Below are 22784 nucleotides of genomic sequence, written 5' to 3' on the forward strand. Positions count from 1 at the left end.
TTTCCTAAAGCCTTGGTCGCCTAAGACACATCTGCTGGAGTGTGAGGTCCAGATGTGGCCCCCTGACCGTGCGCTCCCGAGCTTGGCCCTGTGCATCTGCATGGCAGAGGTTAAGAGTACCAGCTCAGGGCTTCCCTGGTGGCGCAGTGGTTGAGAGTCCGCCTGCCGATGCAGGGGACACGGGTTCGTGCCCCGGTCCGCGAGGATCCCACATGCCGCGGAGCGGCTGGGCCCGTGAGCCATGGCCACTGAGCCTGCGTGTCCGGAGCCTGTGCTCCGCAACGGGAGAGGCCACAACAGTGAGAGGCCCACGAACCACAAAAAAAAAAAAAAAAAAAATGAGTACCAGCTCTGAGAATTCCCTGGTGGTCCAGTGGTTAGGACTCCACGCTTCCACTGCCGGGGCCCTGGTTCAATCCCTGGTCGGGAAACTAAGATCCCCCAAGCCGCATGGCGCGGCCAAAAAAAAAAAAAGAGTACCAGCTCTGGAGTCCGACAAAACCCGGGTTCCATCCTTGCTCTGCTTGTAATCACTTTATATGTTTCACGTGTGACTTACATGAGTGCTACTTCTTGGAGCATGGATTTCCTTATCTGTTAAATGGGAAAATAGTTCCCATCTTAAAAGCGTCTTATAGGAGATGCTCTTAGCAGGGTGCCTGGCGTGTTGTAAGCACTTAAAAATGGTTGCTGTGTATATCATTATTGTTGTTACTTCAGGCCTCTGCCTCAAACTCCCATGCACCCTTTGGGAGGGAGGGCAGCCTTGGTGGGGGGCTGTGTATGGGTGGATGATGTCTCATGAATGCCTCTCCCCAGAAGCTCCCCCAATCCCAAGCCCTTATTATCCCACATGCATATTCATAAGGGATAGCTCCAGCCCTGCTCTGTAAATGGGTCAGAAGAAGGAAGTGGAGGTCAGGGCAGAGAGTGAGGCTCAGGGGACAGGAGGCTCAAAGCCAGAGGGCATCTGAGTCCTCAGGGACAGGAGGATGGTAAGAGGGATGGGCAAGGATGGGTGGGGGATACTGCGGGCCATGGGGGAGTTTGAGCAGGGGATTGTCCCCATATTACAGATTTGAAAACTGAGGCCCAATGAGATCAGATTAGAGAACCCTTGGGCTGAGTGGCCCAAGAAGCCAGGTCCTGCTTCCTTTGGGATCTGGAGAGTTGAGCATCTGTCTGGGCTGGGTGATGGGCACAGGGGGTTGGACCAATTGACCCCTGTAGGTTTCTCTCAATGGGTGTAGTTTACATGGCATTACACGGTTGGAAGAGCTGTGGTGATCCTGAATCCCAACCCTCCACTGAGGCTCCAAGAGGATGGGTGACTTGCCAGGATCACACAGCTGCTGACAGTAATCTTGCCTTTGGAGGTGTGAGAGATAGAATGATTCTGGTCCCTTGCAAGAGATTCAAGACTGGTAGAAAAGTGGGTGGGCTTGTCAGGATACCAAGGAATGAAGCGTCTTTATCTACCTCCTCATTTCATCTCCTCACTACTCCCGTGAGACAGCTGGAGCAAAAACGATGATCTCCATTTTACAGATGAGAAGCACGAGTCTGGAAGAGGAGGAAGCACCAGAAGGCTGCAGAGTGAGTTGTCTGCAGGGGGTCTGCCCCTCTGTGCAGGGCGATGTGGGGATGTGAGAGCCCAGCTCGCCTCCATCTTGGGCGGGGTGAGGCCAGGACAAGGCAGCACATCACCCCCCTCTGGAAAATTTCAATCTAAAAAATCAGAGGGGGCTGTTTCTCTACACTTGCAGGTATATTAATCCCTCCCTCCTTTCAGATAATTGCCCGTTTCTTAGAATGCTTTCTGGATGCTTGGAACTGCTCTGTGAGGTTAAGTAAGATAACCACTCCCATTTCAGGGTAAGGGGTGGAAGTAAGAGAGGAGACGTGATCTTCTGGGTGGCAGAGGGTGTGAGAGGCAGTAACAGAACAAGAGTCTCAGCGAAGTCGTGGGTGTTTTCTACTGGACCAGTTCATGGACAGGGACGGGTTGAGGGATGGAAAATTCGGCTCTTGGGGTAGCAGTGTCAAGAGGAACTGACCCTGGGGTGGATGGCCGTGAGAAGGGCTCACTTCAGACTGCTAGGTGGCAGACTGAGGACACTGGCCTTGTGGTAAACGTTCAGGCATTCATTCATTCAGGAAGCATCCACTGCCTTAGTGTGCCAGGCCCTGTGCTGTGCCTAGGGCAGGGGAGGGACCGGCCAGAGGTGAATCAGACAGTCCTTGGGTGGCTCAAAGTCTCCTGAGGGTCTCTGCCTAGGACTGAAGACATTATTGGACAGAAAAAGAGGCTGACTGGGTATTGTCACCTCTGCTTTCAAACAGAGGCAGTGAGATGTCGGGGACAGGCCTTGGGTTCTGAGATCAGGGCCAGATTGGGTGGTCTTCTAGCTCTGCCCTTCTGAGTTGTGTGGCTTTGAGCAGCAATAATAACTAAGCACAATAGTCATAGCTGATGTTTATTCAGGGCTCAGTTTACGTCTAGCACGTCACTTTACTTCTTTGAACCTGTTTCCTCATCTGTAAAATGGAATGGAGTAGGAGTTAGTCTACTTCTCAGGGTTACTATAGGGCTTGAATGGGACCATGTAGGTGAAAGAGTTTGGTATAAGCTTGAGCTGTGTGGTAACTTTAGCTATTTGTGGGGCTGTAAAGGGGTCCCGTGTTGTAGAAACACAGGGAAGCAGGAGGATATTTATTCCTAATGGAGCCAGGTAGTGGTTTTGGGGGAAGGGTGGTTCTCTTCACCAAAAAGATATGCGACTGTGAGCAAGGCTTTGAAGGGTAGAGAGGGGGATAAAGAGAAGGACTTTCCAGGGAGAGGGTATCTTGTGTGCAAAAGTGTGGAGGAGGGAAAGTGTAGGGTATGTTTGCGGAACAGTCCTGGTACAATGAATGGCTAAGCCTGGCGCCCCGTGAATCACCAAGGATGCAGTCAGGTAGGATCTTTGGCCCTGGGGCCAGCTTTGAGGCAAGCAGATTTCCTTCCCTAACATTATCCCATCTACGGCTGAGTGAGGAGCCGGCTGGAGGGTGAACCGAGAGTGATTACAGAGCCCTGCTTCTGGGTCTCTCCCACTTACCTCTAGGGGACGGTCTGGCAGGAATGTGACCCACCCACCCCTTCTGACCTCCTTAGCTGGGGGTCAGGTTCGGGCATCCCTGGAGCGATGAGCCGGGTGGCTCTGGGGAGCATGTGGCCCAAGACAGGAGTCAGTAGAGCTTAAAGAACAGGTGGATGGAGGGGAGGGAGGACAGACGAGAGAGGGGGAGGACAGACGACAGACGAGTGCGAGGTGGGGTCTTAGGAGTAACAGGCACAGGGAGCTCACACTTGGCAAGCATCTCCTATGTGTTGTACCAGCCCTTTGAGGTAGGTATCCTCACTTTACAGATGGGGAAACTGAGGCTCAGAGAGGTGAAGTGACTTGCCCATTTCTTTGTCCAGTCATTCATCATTCAACGCTTATGTATTGGGCAGAGGCTCCGTGTCAAGCGCCGAGGAGTCAGGGGTGACCATCTCTTGGCTTCTGTCCCCTGCGGTGGGGGTCCGGGGGAAGTGTTGTGAGGTCGCATCGCGGCCTCGTCGGCACTCGAACCCAGGTCTCACTATTTCCAAACCATCACTTTGGATCCGGACACGAGCCCCGTTGCACGGCTCGCGCGGCCACTGGAATCCTCGGTACCTCCACTTTCCCTAGGGTCCCACCTGCCGCACCTGGCCCAGGTGAGTCCCGGGAGGTCCTGAGCGCCGCCGGAAGGCGGCGAGCGGTTCCGGCAGGTAGGGCGGGGCGGGGCCGGGGCGGGACTGAGGGCGGGGCCAGCCCGCGACGCCAGGAGCCCGACCGGATTCCGCGCGCTTCTGCCCGCGCCCTGCGCCCCGCGCCGCCGCCGACATGGGGGCCTGTCTGGGCGTCTGCTCCCTGCTCAGCTGCGTGAGTCCCGCCCCCGGCGCCCGCCCCCGCCGCCTGCCCCTTCTTCGGCCTCGCACTTTTGTCCTGTCTTCTTCCTCCAAATAGTTTCTTCTTTTTCCTTCCTCCAAACTTGTCTTTCTGGGCCCGCATCCCGCCTCCTCGCCCCTCGGGTCGCCCCTCTCACCGACTTCCCCCGCCCCCATCCCGGGCCCGCGGGCGCCGGGGACAGCTGGTGTCCGGGGATCGGGTTACCGCGGGGGCGGGGGTGGGGCGCGCTCGGGCGGGGGAGGGGGTGTCCTGGGCGGGCGCCCCTCCAGGGAACTGGGGAGACTGAGGCCCAGAGCCCGGGGCGGCTGCGGCCCCAGCTGGCTCAGCTTGGAGTCGTCCTGGCAGTGCGCCTCTGGTCTCCCTCCCGGACGCTCTCTTTGTGTGGCCTGCCGGTCCCTGTGCCTCTCTGCCGTGTGTCCTTCTCTGTTTCTCTGGCAATCTGTCAGTTGGTCTTTCTGTCCCTACCCGTCTGCCTCAGTTTGTCCATTTGTATGTGTCTGATATCCGTCCGTTCGTTTGTCCGACTGTCTTTGTCCGTCTGAAGCCTCTCCATCTGTCATTGTCTGTCTAGACGGCTCCGTGTCTGTCCGCCGGGGTCTGTCTGCCCGTTCAGTCTGTCAGTCTCTCTGTGTCTTGTCTCTGCTTCGTTCAGTCTGGCTCAGGCTAATTCCTGGGCACTTCCCCCAATGAACCCCAGACGCTTGCCCTCTGGGCCCCAGAGCCGAAGTTGGGGGAGGGGAGGAGGCCTCCTTTGCTTTTCTAAGCCGGTCTTGAGTGAGGGGTGCGGGTTACCACCGCCATCGGCCCAGCTCTGGGTGGGAAAACCCGGGAACTGAGGGAGGTAGGGGTGTGTGGGGGAGGGATTACCTGGTCGTCTGCTCGGGGACCTGGGGAGCAGCCAGCAGAGGGGAGGAGCGTCCGCCAGACCCCGTCTGGGAGGCCCCTTCTCTTTTCTCCTTTCCCAGCCCCTTCTCCCTTCCCTCTTCCCTTCATTAAATCTGAGGTTCATTCAGGCAGCCCCCTCCCCCTCTGCCCCACACAAAAGATGAGCAGAGAGGCAGGAGGGGGAGTCTGGTGGCTGCTGAAATCCCAGTTTCCTTTGTCCCTGATTTGTGTGAGTGTGTTAGGATGGGGGTGTAGGAGTGGACAGCTGGGGGATCCAGAGATTTACTTTACAGCCATTTTTGGAGAATGATATCTGCACAGAGAGGCTACATAGTGGGTTCCTGGACTCTTGTCCTCCCTGGGCCTCTATTTCCCCATCTGTGAAGGGTGTGTGTGTGTGTGTGTGTGTGTGTGTGTGTGTGTGTGTACACGCACACACCTGCAGGAGGGGGAATCAAGAGCTGGTCCCTGAGATCCCTCCCTGCCCAGTGAAACCAAGGTTTGGGCTAGGGCTCTGGCCAGAAAGGGTTTGCTTCCTGATGCGGGAGGGAGGGTTTCCTTGGAGTTGACCAGAATTCCATCAGGCTGGGCTATCCTGGGGATGGGGGGAGTGTTGAAGGGAGACCTGCCATTTCTCTGTGCATCTGTCTCCCTGTCTACCTCCCTCATAATGCTGTTGGGAAGATTTAAAAGTGCCCCGCCCTGTTAGAGTAAGTGCTCCAAATAGGAGCTATTGTTATTATCATCTTAAAAAGGTGGGTGGAGACTTCCCTCTGGAGCTAGTTGCTGGTCTCTGAGTCAGACTCCTACAATGCTGAGTCAGAAGGCACCTGACAGGCCTGCTCCAACCCCCAGTTTACCCATGAGGAGGCTGCAGCCCAGAGAGGTTAGCTGACTTGCCAAAGGTTGCACAGTGAAAGGAGGAGGAACTGCACAGTCAGGATTAAAATCTGATTCCTGGTCTAGGCTTCTGCCCACACCTTCCCTCCCTTCACATCCTGGATGCGGAGGGATAGGGTTGGCACAGAGTGGAATCGGCAGGTTCGCTTAGGAAGTATCTAATATCTGCAAGGGACCTGCCCCTCGGGTCAGTGGCCTCCCCTTGGCGTTCTGACCTCTGACATTTACTGAGTACTTACGGCATGCCAGGTGCTGTGCCGAGCCCTTCACCGCTGCCATCTCATTACGCACCCCACCCGCCAACCCCATGACATAGTTATCCTATTTTACAGATCCTGATACGGACAATAGCTGCTGTTTACTGAGTGCTTACTGTGGGCCCAGAGCTCACAGCCCAGAGCTGTCCAGTGGTAGCCCAGGCCCAGCAGTGTAGTGAGCACTTTGTATGTACCCTTTCATTTAATCCTCACAACGACCCCAATGAAGCAGTGAGTATTATCCCCATTTCACAGCTGAGGAAGCTGGATCAGAGAGGGAAGATGATTTCCCCACAGCCACACAGTATTAAGTGGCACAGTTGGGCACTACTGCATACCAATAACAACCTGTTTCAATGGACATTGCCCCACAGGAGTGACGTTCTAAGGGGGGGTTGCCAGGCATCTTTAGAGGGAACATTTTGGCATACATGGGTCGGTGGGGAAGACTTTTGTCCCTCCTGCCGTGACGCATTTGCGTCTGCCTCTTGGTCAGATGCAAATGTGTCACGGCAGGAAGGGGACAAAAGTCGCTCTCTTGGTCAGCATTTGGACTGGGCTGAAGGTGAGTCCTGGCTGGGAGATGAGATGGGCCCACTAGGGATGGGAGTCGCCAGCCAAGCCAGCACATGGTGAGTTGGATGGTTAGCAGATATTTAAGGAGGACCTTCTACAGTCGAGGGAGTGTGAAAGGCCTTTGGCTTAGACCCATTGGTCTTGGTCCTGGCTTGGCCTCTTCTCAGCGGCGTGACTGAGGACCTCTCTCCTTGTCTGTAAAGTGGCGAGAACAACGGCACCTGCCTCTCAGCATGTCAGGAGGGTTCAGTGAGACTTAATTAGCATGAAGCTGGCGTGCAACGGCTGCTCTGTAAGCTCCCGCCAGTGGTAAAGTGCTGGAGACCACTTTCGAGGAATGGGGAACCTAGTGAAACCCAGGGCTGTCTGATGGGCTCCAAGCCACCTCACTGCCCTGCCCAGAGGCCCATTTTATGGCTGAGGAAACTGAGTCCCACTTGTCTAAGGTCATACTGCCAGCTGGTGGCAGAGTCAAGACAGGGCCCTCTCCTCTTCACACTGCGTGGGGGAAGGAAGTATGCTTTGAGTAGTCGGGCTGACCTCTTCTCTCCTGGGTTTGGTCTAGTGCTAGGGTGGCTCAGCCAGTTATGGGGTGCCATGGAACCTCGCAGCGTAAAGACTCTCAGACCCCGGGCTCCTGAGTTCTGAATTCTCCATTCTGAGAACCTGGCTGGTGCTAAGATTCCACCGCTCTTATTTCTGGTGCTTTTCCATTGCTGCCTTTCCCCTGAGTGCATTTGTGGAGGGGGTGTTGTGATCTGAGTGTGGGAACAGTCTGTAGTCTGCCTTGGCCTTTCACATTGCATCACAAGCATAGCTTGTGTTGCTGTCAGTCTAGTGGCTTTCATCTTTCCTGCCTCTATAACATTCCATGGAGTCAGTGGGCCACCACTGTCCCCTGGTGTTGGGCAATGAGATCATCTGCAGTTTCCTGATAGTCTGATAAGCTCATACAACCTAAAGCTTCGTGCCTGTTTTTAGTTTTTTTCTGAATTTAAAATTTCTATTTTTTGATAATGAAAATCAACTTTATTGGGGTATAATTTATATTTAACTATATTTAGTTGTATATACCCATTTAAGTGTTCCCAACACATCTGCTCCATTCAGCAGAGAGATCCCTCTTAGGGATCACGATGTACCATGATGTACCACGATGTAATGATGGATATTTAGTTATTTCAGCTTTCTCCTATTATTTTCCTCGTGGGAAGTGTCACAGTGGACTTCCCTGTGTACATGTGTGCGCACGCGTCTGCCTTTACTCCCGTGGGCTGGTATTTCTATAGGAAGAGGTTGTGGTAGGAGTGATCCCCAGAGGTGGAGTGGGGATCAGAATGTATGAACTCCAAGGAGGCTCCAGAAGCAGGGGGGGGGCGGGCTGTGTGTATTGTTCTCTCCCTGACCTGGTCTCTCTGGCTACCAGCCAGGCCCTTGGAAATCCTGAGGTTTCAGGTATCAGGAATACCTGGATTCTGATCTCCAAAAACCACAGTGAGTTGAAAGGCCAGGCTCCCTGACTGCAGTGTGCAGCTTTTCTTGTGTCTCAAACGTCTCAAATTGAAATGGTGTCAAGCCAGAGCCGGACCCTGACCTGGGTACTTGGGCACTTGGTTCCTGAGATCAGTACCTGTTGGCCTCCCTTGGTTTTCTTGGGCACTGGAGGGATTGTTTTCATCGCTGGGGTGTTTTGAAATTTAATGAGTCTGCCATCAGTGACTTAGCAGGCCCTGATGCAGACAGGCTTGACCTTGAATCCCAGCTCCTTAGCTCACTTGCTGTGTGACCTTGGCCACATCACCTCTCTGAGTCTCAGTTCCCCACTTGTAAATGGGAAGTTACAACACACTTCATAGTGTCCGTGAGGCTTAATCTAGACAAAGCCCTTATCATAGTGTCTGGGACAAGTATCTCGTCATAAAGGGAAGCTATTACTGTTATTACCTGAATCTCAGCGCTGCTGTTCGCTTACTGTGTGACTTCTGGCAAGTTTCTTAATCTCTCTGATCTCAGAATGCTCTTTATGTTTACGAAACACTTCTTCTGGCATTTGCTTATCTCCTCACCGCCCCCCCGCCACCAAGGTAGCCACGAACAGGAGTCAGGATTGGGGTGGGGTTTGCAAGATACAACCAGAAATTGCTGGATGATTTGGACCGTGAGGGAGAATTTCATTCGGCATTCACGTAGCAACTGTGCTGTTACTTGGCTTCGTGGGTGAGAGATATGGGTAAGAAGGAGCATTCTCAGGGGCATTTCCGGTGTGGGGGATACGGGAGGGCAGCTGCCCCTCAAGCAGAGTGTGCTCTACCCCTTGTGACCAGTCCAGAAAGCAGGGGGCGGGGCCTCAGAGGAGCAAGGGGCCCTTTTCAGCCTGCTCTCCACAAAGCTGGTCACTCAGCCTAGGGCTGTTCCTGTCCCTGCCTGCTTTGAGAGGTGATGCCCAATGGCAGTGGATGAACACGAGGATCCTGCACATGGCTGCCAGACTCTGCCTGCCTGGCCGACCTCACCACTCGCTTGCTTATGAAGCTTTGGCCACAGGGACTTCTTTCCATTCCTCCAACGCTCAGCTCCTGTCTGCCCCAGAGCTGCCTCAGGCTCTGTTCCCTCTGTCTGGAACACTCGTTCTTCCCCTTGGTCAGGAGAGTGAATCCTCATTGTTCAGCTCTCAGCTTAAGTGTCACTTCTTCCAGGAAGTAACCCACTACCCCCAATCTAAACTAGGCCCCCGCCGGTCACTCTCATGGCAGCACGTATGTTTTCTTCTTCACACTTACCGTGACAGGTGTAATGACTTGCTGAGTATCTTTCCTGCCCTTGGAAGCTCCAGGATGGCAGAGCCTGTGTCTTCTTGCCCTCCAGACTCTTAAATACCTGAATGAGGAGTCAGGGCTGTTTGGGGGAAGAGAAGCAGTGAACCAGATGTATCTGGATGTGGGCCCACTTCCTCCCAGGCTGGGCTGCAGAACTGGCTCCCAAGGGATGAGTCTACAGCTACGAAAGGTGTGGCATCACCAGCCCTTAAGTGATTTCAGCCAGCCCTAGGGAGGGAGGGGCTGACGGAGGGCAGAGGAGCTGGAGACAGAAAGGGCTGGACGCCTCTGCTGTCCCAAACCGGTGCAGCCCCAGAGCGGGAAGTCACAGCCACCCATATTCTTCATTCCATTCATTCAACAGATGTTGATTTATCAGCGCTTGCTCTTTTTGAGGTCTTCACACACGTCTGGTATGACGCCAGACGCTTTACATTTGTTCGGCAGACGGTCACTGAGCTCCCGATGGTGTGCCAGGCACAGTTCCCACCTCTGGGAACACCATGGTGAACAAAACAGACAAAACCCCTTGCCCTGCTGGAGCTTGCACGCTAGCAATGAGAGGCCGGCAACACGAGTAAACTGTGAAGCCAATCGGGTGGTAGTAAGTCCTACAGAGAAAAATAAAGCAGGGAAAGGAGAAAGGGAGCCTGAGCGAGTTACAGTTTTTTTTGGTCGTGCTACAAGGCTTGCGGGATCTTAGTTCCCCGACCAGGGACTGAACCTGGGCCGTCGGCAGTGAAAGCACGGAGTCCTAACCACTGGACCGCCAGGGAATTCCCAGGGAGTTACAATTTAAAATCCCTACAGGACTTCCCTGGCGGTCCAGTGGTTAAGACTCTGCGCTTCCACTGCAGAGGGTGCGGGTTCGATCCCTGGTCGGGAACTAAGATCCCGCGTGCTGTGCAGCGCCGCCAAAACAATAAGAATTAAACAAATAAAATAAAATCCCTACAGTATTTCATTCTTAGAACTGCTATGTGAGAAGCAGGTACTGTTAGGATTCCCATTATATGGAAGAGGAAACTGAGGTTCAGAGAGCTTGAGTGAGCTGTCTAAGGTCACATAGCTAATCAGTGAAAGAGCTGGCCTTCCGGATTTTTTTTTTCCACTCTGCCTCCTCCTAAATAAGAAGCACTGTGACCCCAGCTCTCTCGCCGAAGCCACAGTAACACCTGAGATAGGTCCAGGTTTGAATCTGGGTTCCGTTGCTTACTGGCTGTGTGTCCTTGTGGGACCCAGCCTCTTCCAGCCTCGGTTTCCTTGGCCTCTCCCTTGGGCTTGAAAGTTAGATGGGGTGACATCTGGGGAAGAGGTGTCCCTTCGTGGTGTGGCACAGGCAGTCTCTGCGTAGGTTTGGAGATATTGAGCAGGCAGAGGGCAGTGGGTGGATGCTGCGTGCTTGGGCGGGGAAGGGGAGAGGAGACCAGAGAGTAAGGTGCCATCCTGGCCTCCCCGCAGGCGTCCTGCCTCTGCGGCTCTGCCCCCTGCGTCCTGTGCAGCTGCTGCCCCTGCAGCCGCAGCTCCACGCTGAGCCGTCTCATCTTCACTGCCTTCCTCTTCCTGGGGGTGCTGGTGTCCGTCACCATGCTGAGTCCCAGCGTGGAGAGCCAGCTCTACAAGGTGAGCCACCCGCGGGACCTGGCCTCTGGCAAAGGCTCAGCTACCAGGGGCCCGGGCTTGGGGGCCCAGCCGATCAAGAGGTGGGCAGGAGTGCCAGCGCACCGATGATCCAAGCTTGACGATGGAGGGTCGTTTCTTCATATTGGGAAGAGGGTTTGAGCCTTATTGTTTCTCACAAGCCTTGGTCCCCTTGGGAAGTCTCATGAATCATTATCGCCATCCCCTCCAGACACTGGCCCCAGGGTAAGCTCTCCCCACTTTCATGCATGAGCCCAGTTTGAGGGTCCTAAGTCTTCCCTTCATCTCAGTGTTTCATAGCCAGTGGGATAGTTAGGCCAGAGGTCCTGACATACTGTATATACAGAGCGTGAATTCCCTGGGAAGTGTGCTAGTCATGCAGAATCTCAGACCCTGCCTTAGAGACTAGTTCTGTAGGAGAGGGGAACCTCCAGGGATTCTGATGTAGCTGGTGGGCGGAGAGCACTTTGGGAAATCCTGCCCTGGACCGTGCCATGCCTTCCGTTTGTCCCTGGGGGGCTCACTCATAGGGCTTCAGCCGCAGAGGTGGGTGGGAATGGAGATGGGCCATGGGTGGAAGTGGGAGGCTCGGGTGGCCCTTCTGGGAGAGCCTCCTGCCTGGCGGCCTGGGCAGAGTCAGCCCGGGTTCTGGGTGGGGTGGGGTCTTCCAGCTGCTCTGTCTGTCTCCACAGCTGCCCTGGGTGTGTGAGGAGGTGGCCGGGTCCCCCGTCGTCCTGCAGGGCCACATCGACTGTGGCTCCCTGCTCGGCCACCGTGCCGTCTACCGGATGTGCTTCGCTATGGCGGCCTTCTTCTTCCTCTTCTCCCTGCTCATGATCTGCGTGCGCAGCAGCCGGGACCCCAGGGCTGCCATCCAGAATGGGTGAGGAGGGGCCCCACCTGCACCCTGGGCCCCTCTCGCTGTGGTTTTCCCTACCCTCGGCCTGTCTCCAGCAATCTCCAGACCCTAACCCTCAGACTCAGGAGCCGCTGAAGCCAGGAGGGCACAGCGCAGAGGTCGGCTCATCTAGTAGTTCCCATTTCTCAGATGAGGAAACAAAGCTCAGGAAAGGCAACAGCATCCCTAGGGCCACACACCAGTTTAGTGACACAGTTGCGGTTAGAGCCCAGGTGACCATCCTCACCCATCACTGGTCCTTCCCTCTGCCCCTCGGGGCTTTTTCTAGGGCCAGGACAGAATTTCTGTGCCTGTCAGACCATCAGGAAGTCTCTCTCACCTCTCCCAGTACCTGCTCTTCGGGGTTGGGGTTCTGGGGGTCCAGCCTTCTTCTCTCCCCCTACTCAGCTTTCTTGTCTGTCCTCCCCCTTTCCCCACCATAGGTTTTGGTTCTTTAAATTCCTGGTTTTCGTGGGCATCACCGTGGGCGCCTTCTACATCCCTGACGGCTCCTTCTCCAACAGTAGGTGGCCCTGGTGGGGAGGGATGGAGGCTACCAAGGATGAGCGTGCTGGGGGCTCCTTTGCACACAGGCCCCAGACTACTGGCTGGGTCCTTGCCTTCCACCCAGGAGAACAGGACTCTGGTGCTTGGCCACATGGCCTTTGGGCAACTCGGGGTTGGCGGGAACCTCCTTTGACCCCGACCCACACCCTGACACAAGGCATCTCTGTGCGTGGCCAGGGGCTCCTGAGGGCGGGGACTTTGCTGCTTCTCAGTGTCCCCAGTGCAAGGTGTGGCACAAATGACTGTTGAATGTATAAAAGTGAGCGTGAGAAGAGACCCAGACCCAGGGGCTGCTGCGCCATGGCTGAACCCCTTGCCTCCCTCCCCTCTGCCTGCCTAGTCTGGTTCTACTTTGGTGTCGTGGGCTCCTTCGTCTTCCTCCTCATCCAGCTGTTGCTGTTAATCGACTTTGCGCACTCCTGGAACCAGCGGTGGCTGAACAAGGCTGAGAAGAGCGACTCCCGCGCCTGGTATGCAGGTCAGTGCCACCCAATGGCCTCGCGAGGGGGCTGGGCTACCTGAGGAGTCGGGGCGGGGGGTGGTCCCTGAAGCTGGACAACGGCCTGGAGGGCATCTCGAGCTTCCTCCTAGGGGCAGGAACTGAGCTGTCCGTGTCACGTGGAGGGAAGGGTGTGTGGCAGGGGCCTGCTGACCCGGGGTGGCTGAGGTGGGGTCAGATGAGAGCTGTACTGGAGAGTTCAGAGGAATCTGGTTGAGTGAGCCCTGCAGAGCGAGCCACGAATGACACCTGGTCATTGAAACCCCAGTGGCAGAACGGGTCCCTTTTCAGTTCTTCTGAATCGATCAAGAAGAAAGGCACTCTTCAGGGTTGATTTGATTTTCACACCTCCCTGATCACCAGGCATCTAGTTCACTTTTTGAGAGATTGTTCTCTATTCATTGTCTTTTTTTTTGGCTGCGTTGGGTCTTTGTTGCTGCGCGTGGGCTTTCTCTAGTTGCGGCAAGTGGGGGCTACTCTTCGTTGCGGTTGCGCGGGCTTCTCATGGCGTGGCTTCTCTTGTTGCGGAGCACGGGCTCTAGGCGCATGGGCTTCAGTAGTTGTGGCTCGCGGGCTCTAGAGCGCAGGCTCAGTAGTTGTGGCGCATGGACTTAGTTGCTCCACCGCATGTGGGATCTTCCCGGACCAGGGCTCGGACCGTGTCCCCTGCATTAGCAGGCGGATTCTTAACCACTGCGCCACCAGGGAAGCCCCCGGGGACTGAAGTTTAGTAGACATTCCTTGGAGGAGGAAGTTGGGGCCTGAGACCCAGTGCACTGCTCGACAAGGGATGGGGGTCCTTGCACCTCTTGACCCACCTGCCGCTGCCCCTCCCTCCCAGGCCTCTTCTTCTTCACACTCCTCTTCTACGCACTGTCAGTCGTGGCCGTGGCACTACTGTTCATCTACTACACCCAGCCTGGCGCCTGCTACGAGGGCAAGGTCTTCATCAGCCTCAACCTCATTTTCTGTTTCTGCGTATCCATAGTCGCTGTCCTGCCCAAGGTCCAGGTGAGCCTGCCTGTCTCTGCCCAGCCTGAAACCAGGCTCCTCGGTGTGTGGGACTTCTTGTAGGAACCTTGGGGTCCTGGGGCCAGGGCTGTCAGTCACAGAGGCTTGGGCCAAGAGTGTGGGCTCCCAAGTCAGCCTCCCTGAGTTAGAGTCTTGACTCTCACATTTATATGCTGGCTGTCTTTGGGAAAGTGCCTTAACCTCTCTGTGCCTCTTCCGTCTCAAATGTAAAATGGGAATAATAACACTATTTGGAGTTATTCTCAAGATTGAGACCATGTTTATGAACACTTAGAACAGTGCCTGGCATATCCATCAGACATTGGCTATTGTTATCATTATTTTGATGTCATCATTGTTTTCATGCAAATCAGGAGATCATTAGGAAGGGTCACTGAGTGATGATTCCTAGACACCTCAAGAGGTGGTATTAGAAGGTGCAATTCCACAGTTTCCAATCCCAGACTATCTGGGATGATGGGTGGGAGCTCCCAAGGTAATCACTTGTTCTTCAGAAGGGAAGCCCTCTGAATCCAGTGGTATTTCACAGTTTGGGATATCAGCCCACCAGGCATTTCAGAGGTAGCTTAGATAGTCTTTGGGGGTCCTTAGCAGAAAGGTTGGGAATCTCCCTTCTGGCCAGAGCTTCCATTTGCCAGTAAGAAAACGGAAGCCCAGAGAGGGTGATGCCTCTGTTCCAGGTCACACAGCAATCAGTATTCATTCAGCAAATACCTCTTGAGCATCCACTGTGTACCAGGCACTCTTCTAGATGTTGGAGATACAGCTGTGAGGAAGAGGAGGAATAATAATAGCTAACAGTTAATGACATCTGTCATGTTATTTAGTCCTTGCACCATCATCATCCCCACTTTCCAGATGAGGAAACAGAGGCTTAAAGGAGTAAAGAGACTTGCCTAAGGTCACACGGCTAGTAAGGGGTGGAGCTGGGATTTGAACCCAGGCAGACTGGCTCCAGAGACGGTGCTCGTAATCATAGAGTTCAGATTCATATTTTCAAGTGTGTCTGTGTGGTGAGGAGTGGGAAAGAACAACCGATAGGAGACGAGGCCAAGTGAAGTAATTTTGGAGAATAAGTGCTATGTGGAAAATAAAAGAGGGTATGGGCTGAAAGGGAGGTGGGCAGGCAGGGCCGGGGTCTGCTGCAGTCAGGGTTTTCAGAGCCTTTTGCGGGGGTCCTGTTTGAGCTGAAGCCTGAGTATAAAGACACTGCTGGTGCAGAGATATGGGGGAGGAAGATGTCAGGGAGAGGGCAGGGCGAGTGCAAAGACCCTGAGGTTGCAGAGGATTTGGCAGGTTCCGGACAGAGAGGTGGCCACCATGTTCGGGGAGTAGTCAGCAGGGAGGGCTGTCGGATGAAGATGCAGATGGGGTAAACGAAGGAGGGCTTTCATTCAGAGTGTGAGGAAGTGCTGCCCTTGAAGGATTCTCAGCTGGGGAACAAGTCGGGTAATCTGTTAAGAGAAAAAATTAGGACTCTACCGTTGGGTGGGCGAGGTGGCAGTGGGTGGCCCGGGTGGTATGTTTTCCCGAAGGGTGTGGGGTGGGATGGCCCTAGGGTGGTGAGGGTTTCTGAGGTCCCCCGGTCGGGCGTGGCTGGGCTGGGTGGGGGTGGGGTGTACCCAGGTTTGGCAGGAGTCACACTGTGGGCTGCCCTTGCCAGGATGCCCAGCCCAGCTCGGGTCTGCTGCAGGCCTCGGTCATCACGCTCTACACCATGTTTGTCACCTGGTTGGCCTTATCCAATGTCCCCGGTGAGTAGAGGCCTGGGTTCCAGGTGGCCTGGTCTTCCTCCTGGGCTGGGGACCCTCAAAGATGACGGGGACATTCCCAGCCCATTCCAAGACTTAGTCCTTCAGGGAGATGGGAGGACCCCATCTGTTCCTGGAGCTGTCTCTGTTGTTTTGTCTGCTGTCGCTGGGACTTGAGTGGTTGGTTGTGTGTCTGTCTGTCCCTTGGCTGTCCATCTGAGCCCATCCTCTGGGCTCCCTGGCTACAGACCTGGCCTGCGTGGGCTGAGGGTGACCATGCTCCCATCCCCAGACCGGAAATGCAACCCCAACCTGCTGACCCTCTTTGGCAATGGGACGGTCCTGGCAGGCCCCGAGGGCTACGAGACCCAGTGGTGGGATGCACCGAGCATTGTGGGTCTCATCGTCTTCATCCTGTGCACCCTCTTCATCAGGTAGGGTGGGGGGGCCGGTTTCGGGGAAGGAATCACGATTGGGAGCCCTGAGGCACAAGTGACGGGAGGATGTGGGAGCTGGGCCACCAAGCTGGAAGGCGCGCTCCGCAGGCAGCACATCCAGCCCCGGCACTGTGCTGGTGGGGAAACTGAGCCCCTCAGAGGGCGCAGAGTGACTGGGCAGCGGAGGCGGGGCTGAACCCTGCCTCCTGGCCCAAGGCCTTTCCCGAGCCCGGGTTGCCATGTGCCCAGCTCAGCCGGGTGCAGGCAGCTGTGGTGCCAGGGCCGGAGCCTGGACTGGGGCCAGCGGGTCCAGGCTCTATCACTCACACCTGTGTGTGGCCGCTTCACCTTTCCAAGCTTCAGCTTCCTTTTCAGTTAAAGGATGATAGCCTCTAATGCCCAGGGTGGCTTGTGACCCCACAGTGTCCCTTGAGAAAAAGCAGCTCATTCTTAAGATCACATGTGCTCTTAAGAGCACATTCTTGAAGGGGTCTTAGCAAGTGCTTATCAGCGTGGACTTGAGCCTGGCACCTTGGGCAAGTCTCTCAACCTTTCTGTGCTTCAGTTTCCTTATCTGTAAAATAGGAATAAAAATACTACTTATTGCATTGGATTGTTGAAGAGTTATGATGAGTTAATATGTACAAGGCACGTAGAAAAGAACTTGGCAAGTAGTAGGTGCCAGATAAATGTTTGCCATTATTGCAAAGAACTATTAATATTTGCACAGCTGGATGGCTGTGAGTGGCTGTTTTGTGTCACCAGATGGTAATATCAAGTATACTTATTGTTGACACTGGCAGACTCAGGTATTGCCTCCCTGTGGCCTGGCATTTCTCCAGGTGCCACTTTGTGTGTGGGCACCTCTGCCCTGATCTTTTCTCCCCCAGTCACCCTTCCTGGGCAGCGCCCGTTTGCCTGTAAGCAGCACACCTGCTTCTAGGCTCCTGGGCTAGAAGATTTTGAGGCTGTTTCACATTTCGTTTTGTTTTCACCTTTTTCAAAACATTTTCTCCTAGTTGAGTTGGGGCAGTTCACAAACACCTCTCTTCTTCGTCCTCTCCTTTGATTTCTTTTCCAACCCGGAAGGGCCCACGTCACCTCCATCTTACAGAGGAGGAGACTGAGACTTGGTGACGAGCAGCCCCTTGTCCGAGGCCACGAGCGCACAGTGGCCGTGGTGCTGGAGCTCACTTCCCTGCCCCCGGGCTCTATCCCTCCCCTGACGAGCAGCCCCTTGTCCGAGGCCACGAGCGCACAGTGGCCGTGGTGCTGGAGCTCACTTCCCTGCCCCCGGGCTCTATCCCTCCCCATCCCCAACGTGGGCGCAGAGCTGTGCTTCCTGATGCTTCTAATACTCCTCCGTGGCCTTCAGTCACTGGGCTGCGCCTCGGAGAGCGCACAGATCCCATCTGTTCTTAGCACAGTTCTTAAAACCCAGGAAGCAAGGAAGCATAAACGGCCACGAGGGCAGGGACCACTGATGATGGCTTTTGCCCCCAGCTGGATGGCCCAGATCTAGGCTCATGTGCACTAGATATCAGCACAGTATTTGGTGATTGGGGTCAACTGAAGCTCAGCAAGGGGTGATTTTTCAATTTGATGGAATGGGCTGGAATCCAGGCCTTTGTTCACTTTTTTCAGGATACAAGTTGGATCTTCAAAATTGTATATGTGTCTCAAACTATTAAATGTAGTTAAAAACATCAAGACCTCATTGTAGAAAAGCAATGACAGAAATCATTACTATTATTCTCTCTTTATTATAAACATAGAGAAAGGGGAGGCAGTGGGTAATACTACTTAGCTAAAATGAATAAAAGGTAAACAAACAAATGTACCAGCAAAGGAGCATTATTATGAACATTTTTAATGAATGTAGTAGCTGGTACGATCCTTTGCGGTACTAAGTTCTCAACACGTGTTTGTGGAGATGGCAAATAAACAACCAGAATAACAGGGGCCGCTTATCTGGTTTCTACTCTGTGCCAGGCACAGTGCTGGGCCTTCAAACACCATGACTCCATTTAATCCTCCCAGCAACCCTATAAGGGAGGTACTGTTATCTCTGAATTTACAAACGAGGAATCAGAGGCTCAGAGAGGTTAAGCGTCTTGCCCAAGGTCACATAGGGAGTAGGGGTAGAGTTGAGAGTCAAGGCAGTTTGTTAACTCCAGGGCCCAGGGCCTAACCTCCAGGCCGCCGGCTCCCGAGCCTCTGGGACCCTGGTGCCCATGGTCATCATGGCCAATGCCGTGGTGCGTGAGGCCCCCTGGCGCTGCCCACCCACCCACCTCAGTGGTGACGGCCTGACAGCCACAGGCACATCCTCCCCCCGCCTCCCCCAGTCTGCGCTCCTCGGACCACCGGCAGGTAAACAGCCTGATGCAGACGGAGGAGTGCCCGCCTGTGCTGGAGGCCACGCAGCAGCAGCAGGTGGCGGACTGCGAGGGCCGGGCCTTCGACAACGAGCAGGACGGTGTCACCTACAGCTACTCCTTCTTCCACTTCTGCCTGGTGCTCGCCTCTCTGCATGTCATGATGACGCTCACCAACTGGTACAGGTGCGTGGACGGAGCCTCAGGTCCGCAGTGCGCGTGCCACTTCCCTCCCCCTCCAGCCCTGCGCTGGGGTTTAAGACTTGGGCATGGAGGTGTCTCTCTAGGACCCTCCAGGGAGCCTGGCTCATCAGTGCCCCAGTTTCCCTGCCAGTGCCTAGTCCACGCAGTAGCTGGCACCTTCGCTAAGTGCTGAGAAGTGGGGATCACGGGAGGTGAGGCTGGGCCTGTGCAGGGCAGACCAGGTTTACAGATCAGGGTGGTGATTTGGGTTATGGGGTCGGATTTGGGATTCATGGTTTGAGGGTTAGGAGTAGGGTGTGGGGTCAGAATCGAAGTCACAGGGTCAAGAATAGGAGTCCTGAAGTCAAGAGTTGGGATTGGGGCCATACAAAGTAACAAATTTGGTCATTTGGTTAAAATTGGGGTTACAAGTCCAGAAAGCCAGGATTGAAGTGACCAGGTCAAGGAGCTAAGATCAGAGTAACTAGGTTAGCGGCCAGAACTGGGGTCACAGGGCCAAGGGTCAAAATTGAGGTCAGAGGTATCAGAACTGTGGTCATAGGGTCAGGGATGGGGTTATGGGATTGAAGGTCAGAGTCAACGTTAGAGGTCAGGACTAAAGTTAGGAGCTTCTGGGTCCCAAAGTCAGGGACCAGGAGTGCGGTCACGGAATTAGGATCACAAGGTTAGCGGCCTGAATCAGGTTCACAATATTATACCTAGGACTTGGGTCAAGGTTGGAATTGAGGTCAGGGTCAGGTCTACGGTACAAGGCCATGAGCTCTATGTAGGGTCTTAAGGCCAAGTGTCAAAAATATCAAAGGGCTTCCCTGGTGGCGCAAGGTCAAGAGTCCCCCTGCCGATGCAGGGGACACGGGTTCACGCCCCGGTCCGGGAAGATCCCACATGCCGCGGGGCGGCTGGACCCGTGAGCCGTGGCTGCTGAGCCTGCGCGTCCGGAGCCTGTGCTCCACAGCGGGAGAGGCCACAACAGTGAGAGGCCCGCGTATCGCAAAAAAAAAAAAAAAAAAAAAAAATCAGAGATGGGGCTAGAGTTTACAGGCTAAGGGCCAGAGGTGAAGTCAGGGGTCGCAGCTGGATCCTAAGGTCGGGGCCGGGACTGAGGTCACAGCGTCAGGGCCAGGCTCACTGGGATGATGGTGTGTTCCAGACCCGGTGAGACCCGGAAGATGATCAGCACGTGGACCGCCGTGTGGGTGAAGATCTGTGCCAGCTGGGCGGGGCTGCTTCTCTACCTGTGGACCCTGGTAGCCCCCCTCCTCTTGCCCAACCGTGATTTCAGCTGAGGCGGCCCCCTGCGGCAAGCCCGCCTGGTGCTTCGGGGCTCAGTGACAGCAGGCCGAGCACCGCTGCGCCTCCGGGACGTGCCTCTGAGCTGGGCCCCTCTGTTCTTAGTGCCTCCAGGGAGGAGGAGCATCAGGCCCCTCCCTCCCGCTGCCCCCCCACGCCCACCATGGAGCTGCCTCCTCCTTCCCCTCACCCCCATTCGCCCACTCTTGCCCTCTTGGGAAAAAAGGGCCCCTTGTTCTAAGGCTCCCCAGGAGAGGGTCCTGAAGGAGAGAAACACTGAGAGCTGCTCAGAAAGCAGGAGTGCTCACCGCGATGGGGTGCCCAGCACTGGGGCCCGGGTATTCCTGACTATGTACTCCAGGACACCCCGTCCCCTTCCTGGGCTCCGTGCCTTACTGAGTCCCTAAGACTCTGCCAATAAAGAAGCCGGTGTGTGTGCCTCCCATGTCTGTGCCCTTCCCCCTTGGCACGGGCCCCATCCCGTCTGGGCCCAGTGCAGGGGCTGGGAACAGAATGTCAGGGCAGAGGGGGCTGAAGGGCCAGACCATGAGGGGCCTTGAAGGTCAGACGGAGGGGCCCTGGCTCTGTCCTCTGGGCCGTGGAGAGCCTGCGGGCTGGGGCTATAGAGGAAGGAGGGGCTTTGGCGAAAGGGAGCCTGGGAGTGAGAAAAGGGGGTCCTGGAGCAGTGTCCATATGTGGGGTGATGAGGCCAGAGTCGGGGTGGAGAGGGGGCTCACGTGGGGAGGCTGAGAGGCTGGTCTTCGGGCCATCTTACCAGCGCCCATCCTGAGGTCCTGCCCACCTCTGACCTGCCTCTAGGGTCCTCCTGAAGAACTTGTCACCAGCCTCCACTTCTCCCTGCTGTAGACGTTGGCCCCTGCTCTGGCCCCAGGGTGTGGTGGGGAAGAGTGTGTGCTCTAAAGTCGGCCAAGCTGCCTGGATCCACTGAACTGCAAGGGCCATCGGGCTCCTGTGGGGCTCCGGGCAAGTCTTCGCCTCTGCGCCCTGGCCCCTCATTCAGCAGATGGAAAAACGCCACCTGTACCCAGGCTGCTGTGAGGCTCAGGTGAAACAGGTTACCCATTTCTGAAGGCGCACAGCGATGTGCGGGGGACGGACAGGCTCCTGGCTGGGGCCTCCTGAGCCTGGTCTTGACGTTGTGATGTCCATCCTCAGGTCATAACAGAAATCGAGGTGACTGGGGTTTGTTGGGGGCTGGGATGCAGTGGCCAGGGACGCAGCCCACTTCTAAGGAGCTTTAGGGTCACGGGGGCAGCACAGGTGCACGGGTGCACCAAGGAGGTGCCTGCCGCAGACCCTGTCAGGACAGTGGGAGTCGGCCAGATCAGGGGGAGGGAAAACGCCCAAGGGACAGGACACGGCATGTGAGCAAGAGAGCAGGGTGTTTGAGGACCAATGAGAAACGTAGGGTGGTTGCAGTGCAGAGGGCGTGTAGGGGTCAGGAGGTGGTGAGCTTCGGAGAGTCGGGCTGGGCCTGAGTCACACAGGCCCTTGAGGGCCATGGTGAGGAGACCAGATACTGTCCTGAGGGTAGAGGGGAGCCATGGAGGGTTGCTGAGCAGGGGAGAGGCCGTGAAGTTGTGAGCTGATCAGGGGGTGGTCCTGGAGGGTTTAGAGCAGAGTAGTGACGTGGTCAGACGGGTATTTCGGAAAAATTTTCCTGGATGAAGTGGAGGGTGTAGCAGCTAGAGGCAGGTACCAGGGCCCAGGGTGGAGTGGGTGGGGGCCTGGAGTCAGGCAGGGCCGAGGAAGCCTTCTCTCACCTTGAGACAGATCTTGTGGATGCTTTTGTCCCCTGATAGCTTTCAGCTGAAGGAGACCTCTCCGCGGAGCAGCCTGAGCTTCCTCCCCGCAACACATGAGATTTCATTTCTCTCCTTGTTTCACCTTAGGGAGAAAAAGCCCACTTTGTGCTCCCGATAACCTTTTTCAAAGGTTTGTAGAAGTGGGCACTTTTATCCTGCTTGTGTATCCTTGTTGCTCTACAGTTTTTCAGTTATTCATTCAACAAACATGTACTGAGCATGATTTGTGCCAGGGTCTGGGCTGGGGCAGGCCTGGCAGGGAAGGAAGCCAGAACCAGACTGAAGAGCCTGAATGCTGGCTAAGGAGTTTCAGGTCCCAGTTTGGCTCTGAGAAGCCACCTCGTATCCCCCAGGCAGGGAGCTCTCCCTCCGTGTTTCCTCAGCCCCTGTTCTCTCTGGCGAGACAGTGGTCACACTCCTGTACCTGGTGGTCGATGGGGGTGTCAGGTGTCAGGCCTGACCCACTGTCCCCCCAGGGGCTAGGAAGCCCACTCAGCCTGCTTGCTGTATCCCCCTCATCCCCTGCTGCTAGCATCATGGCTTCCACACATCCTCCCTCCCCCATCTTTCCTGCATCACCTCCTTCCTCTTTTCCTTCATATCCTCTTCTCTATCCCCTCTCTTCTCTCTCACTCTCCTTTGTCACCTCCCTTCCTTTGCCAGTCTGTGGGACAGGCTGTAGGACCCCAGCTCTTTTTGTCTGCCAGCGCTGACAGGCTGGGCTTCCCTGCTGGACTGCTAATGGGGAAGCGGCTGCCCTCATCCCCGGAGACCTGTGCTCTGTCCCTGGACACCTGCTTCCCAACACCTGGGCTGTGGTCCCTGCAGCGATACTACCAGCAGCCTC

The 22784-nt window shown here is 55.5% G+C and overlaps 1 protein-coding gene across 4 annotated transcripts; it reads left to right on the forward strand.

Annotated features, from left to right (window-relative positions):
- The first annotated feature begins 923 nt into the window (after positions 1–923).
- On the forward strand, positions 924–20556 carry SERINC2 (serine incorporator 2). Of its 4 annotated transcripts, none has more exons than XM_065896365.1 (11): positions 924–995; positions 1549–1596; positions 10876–11037; positions 11748–11938; positions 12397–12476; positions 12861–12998; positions 13861–14030; positions 15715–15805; positions 16095–16236; positions 18588–18803; positions 19972–20556. In XM_065896365.1, exons 1-11 carry the CDS (start codon positions 993–995, stop codon positions 20105–20107), a joined length of 1377 nt encoding a protein of 458 aa, XP_065752437.1. In that variant the 5' UTR covers positions 924–992; the 3' UTR covers positions 20108–20556. The 4 variants fall into 4 exon arrangements, with proteins under 4 accessions (XP_065752437.1, XP_065752429.1, XP_065752447.1 ...); XM_065896357.1 differs by lacking the exon at positions 924–995 and adding an exon at positions 8481–8494 and having other exon boundaries at positions 1549–1585; positions 19972–20107; XM_065896383.1 differs by lacking the exons at positions 924–995; positions 1549–1596 and adding exons at positions 3902–3953; positions 5621–5702.
- The last annotated feature ends 2228 nt before the right edge of the window (positions 20557–22784 follow it).

Source organism: Phocoena phocoena, chromosome 1 (assembly GCF_963924675.1).
Source record: "Phocoena phocoena chromosome 1, mPhoPho1.1, whole genome shotgun sequence".
Taxonomy (NCBI): domain Eukaryota; kingdom Metazoa; phylum Chordata; class Mammalia; order Artiodactyla; family Phocoenidae; genus Phocoena; species Phocoena phocoena.

Excerpts from the sequence above, each read along its gene's own strand:
- SERINC2 (XM_065896365.1), top strand. Across the intron at positions 12,999-13,860 it reads CTCCCGCGCCTGGTATGCAG|GCCTCTTCTTCTTCACACTC; the intron begins GTCAGTGCCACC and ends CCTCCCTCCCAG. Across the intron at positions 18,804-19,971 it reads ACGCTCACCAACTGGTACAG|ACCCGGTGAGACCCGGAAGA; the intron begins GTGCGTGGACGG and ends GGTGTGTTCCAG.